At 44.6% G+C, this 2,653-nt stretch overlaps 1 protein-coding gene across 1 annotated transcript in view; it reads right to left on the bottom strand.

Annotated features, from left to right (window-relative positions):
- Window positions 1-446: 446 nt before the first annotated feature.
- Window positions 447-2,653, bottom strand: part of slc35g2b (solute carrier family 35 member G2b) — a 4,286-nt gene continuing 2,079 nt past the window's right edge. Inside the window, exon 2 of the mRNA XM_058376743.1 lies at window positions 447-2,006. Coding sequence (XP_058232726.1) covers window positions 734-1,984 — 1,251 coding nt within the window. The 5' untranslated portion in view covers window positions 1,985-2,006 and the 3' untranslated portion in view covers window positions 447-733. The remainder of the gene's footprint in view (window positions 2,007-2,653) is intronic.

Below are 2,653 nucleotides of genomic sequence, written 5' to 3'. Positions count from 1 at the left end.
AATCAACAAATCCTTATTTATTCTTCACCTTCTCTCACCCAGGGAATGCACTGATTGCTGATCGCTTCGGGAGTCTCAGCGAAAAAAAAAGAAAAGAAATCAATGGTAGTTAAAGGTAGAGCCAGGTTTTTTTTCCTGTTCTTACTGCCTTTTTAAATGTCCCTACTGCCTTTTCCCCTTAATCGTTTTCTTAGATGCATTATATTACTGAAGATGAACAGAATCTTATTCTGAGAACTTTTATTGGTTTAGGTTTAATTGACCTAATTAATTAATCAATTAATTGACCTCTTGATTGAGAAATACGGATAGAAAATAGAGCAAATTTGGTGATTATAAGGGAAATCACAGACCATGTGAAAGTGTCTAAAATTAAACCAAATGAAAATCCAAACCAGGAACAACAACAAAAAAAAATCGATGCTATCAGAACGAGAGACACCATGGATCTTTTCTTTTTTCTTTTGTCTTTTTTTTTATTGTACACACCAACACTTAGCAAAGACATGATATCATTGGCACTCTTTCAACAACACTATACAAAATAAATAGAATATTAAGACATTCATCGATTGCACATTTAGAGTGCCGGAGGAAGCGGGGATGCCTGGGGAAACACTGTTACAAACATACACACACACACACACACAGAGCCTTACACACTGTCACACACCCACATATTGTACACGCATGTACAAACAAACATACAAACACGGACACGTCGACAGCATTCTCATTTGATTGGTGAGTCCAAGATTTCCTGGTAATCCTGTCGAATGGCCCGCCCCACCCAGTAAAGCTTGAGGCCTGTGAGAACAAACACGCTGATCATGATGACCAAAGCACCAAAGATGTCGTAAGCGGATGGTACCATGCGCAGCACGACGAGCTGCAGGAACATGGCCACAACAATCTCCAGGTGCTGCACGGTGCTCACTAGAGCAGGGTGGAACTTGTTCAGGGCGTAGTAAACCCCGAGAAATGCCACAGTGGAGCAGATACAGATGCCAATCAGATAGCCCCATGTCTCGCCATCCAAAGGGATGATTGGCTCCTGCATGGCGAACATGGTGGACGCTCCCCACACGGTTCCCGTCCAGCCGAAGGTGAACAGTGCCGTCCACATGCTGACACGCTCCTTGATGGCACGGTACACGATCATCGATAGCGCAGCCGTCAGCCCAGCCATCACGGTCATGGTGTACCCGAACGCCTCCTTCCAGAAGCCCAGGGGTGATTTCTCCTCGTCTGCGATGTTTGGGATCATGACCAGGCACAGCCCAAAGAGGCTGCCCACTACCGTGACTATATCCGTGTATCCGAGGCGCTCATCCAAAAGGAGGAAGGCCAAGATGGCGCTGAACACTGTCGTCGTGGCTCTCCACATGATGGTCCCGTTGCTAGGTGGGACGATAGCGAATGACGTGTAGGCGCACGTGATGGAAATGACGTTGCAAACCCCGTAGAAGAAGAGACGCAAACGGTAGCCCTTTGGACCGAACGGGGCTTCCTTGTTGTACAGGACCACTAATATGGACAACACTTGAATGACAGAGCGGATGAAAATGAGCTCTAAGGAGGGCACTTTGGATCGGTCGGCCGCAAGTCGTGTGATCAGAGCTACACACCCGTGAGCCACCGCAGCACCAAACAGCGCTCCCCAGGTGACCCGCGATGCTAAAACCGATGCCTCACCAAAACTAGCCAGCTGGCTGCCTACTCCTTTATCCTTCTGCTCCCCTGATGGTTTCGGACGCACGTCCATAGTTCCAAAGAAAGTCCTCCCGTGGCCAGGGTCCGTCACCAGCCTCTTGCTGGGGTTGCTTTCCATAAAGGAGCCAAAGTCCTCAAAGGAGGGTGCATCGTCGTAGCCCTCGTCCCCCGGCTGAGGGAAGTGCGTGGCATATTTTACAGTGACTGTATTGGGGTGTATTTTGACGCGTTTCTTGGCGCCGTACTGCTGACTGCTTGAGGATGGATCCATGTTTCTTGGCTCAGGTATGTAACTGTAAAACAAACAAAAAACATGTTACTTATTGATCATAAGGTACATTTATTTGCTTGTGAAGCTCACTGCACATTATAAGCTAAATCTCTAGATGTTTTAAGCTTTAAGACAACCAAACATGAACATTTTTCGATTAGCAAAAAGGCCACATGAAACTAGCAGAGTAGTGTGTAAAGCAATGAAAATATCTGTATCTGTGGATGGATCTGTGGGCGTGGCCTAAATTTGAGAGTGAACTGCAGTGGTGGAAAAAGCAATGGTTTATTTAATTCTTTGCAACAAATTCATCTACAAAAAGAGGTTTTGCATTCTCTTCATTCAATAAAAAAACAAAAACAAAACAACAGAGTTTTAAGTTAAATTATTAATTTGCACTTGGACTGAGCTTTTGCTTCACTTTTGCTTTGAAAAAAGCTAGCAAACTAGCCAACATGACCACGAATTTTTCCTTCATCGTTCGAATATCCTGATTTTACCGTTTTTAACGTCCGTCTTCTATTGTGCTACATAAATACATTTAATCGTGACAGTAATGCACTGCGACATGAAATATTATTGCTAGCGCATTTAGCATAGAGACCCATAAGGATGATAAAGAGAACTCGTGTGTTCCAGAGACATTTTTAAACCATGAATAAATCATAT

The sequence above is a fragment of the Hemibagrus wyckioides genome, linkage group LG01 (genome assembly GCF_019097595.1).
Source record: "Hemibagrus wyckioides isolate EC202008001 linkage group LG01, SWU_Hwy_1.0, whole genome shotgun sequence".
NCBI classification, from domain to species: Eukaryota; Metazoa; Chordata; class Actinopteri; order Siluriformes; family Bagridae; genus Hemibagrus; species Hemibagrus wyckioides.
The sequence above is the reverse complement of the archived record's forward strand: the minus strand, read 5'-3'. Positions and strand labels throughout refer to the sequence as shown.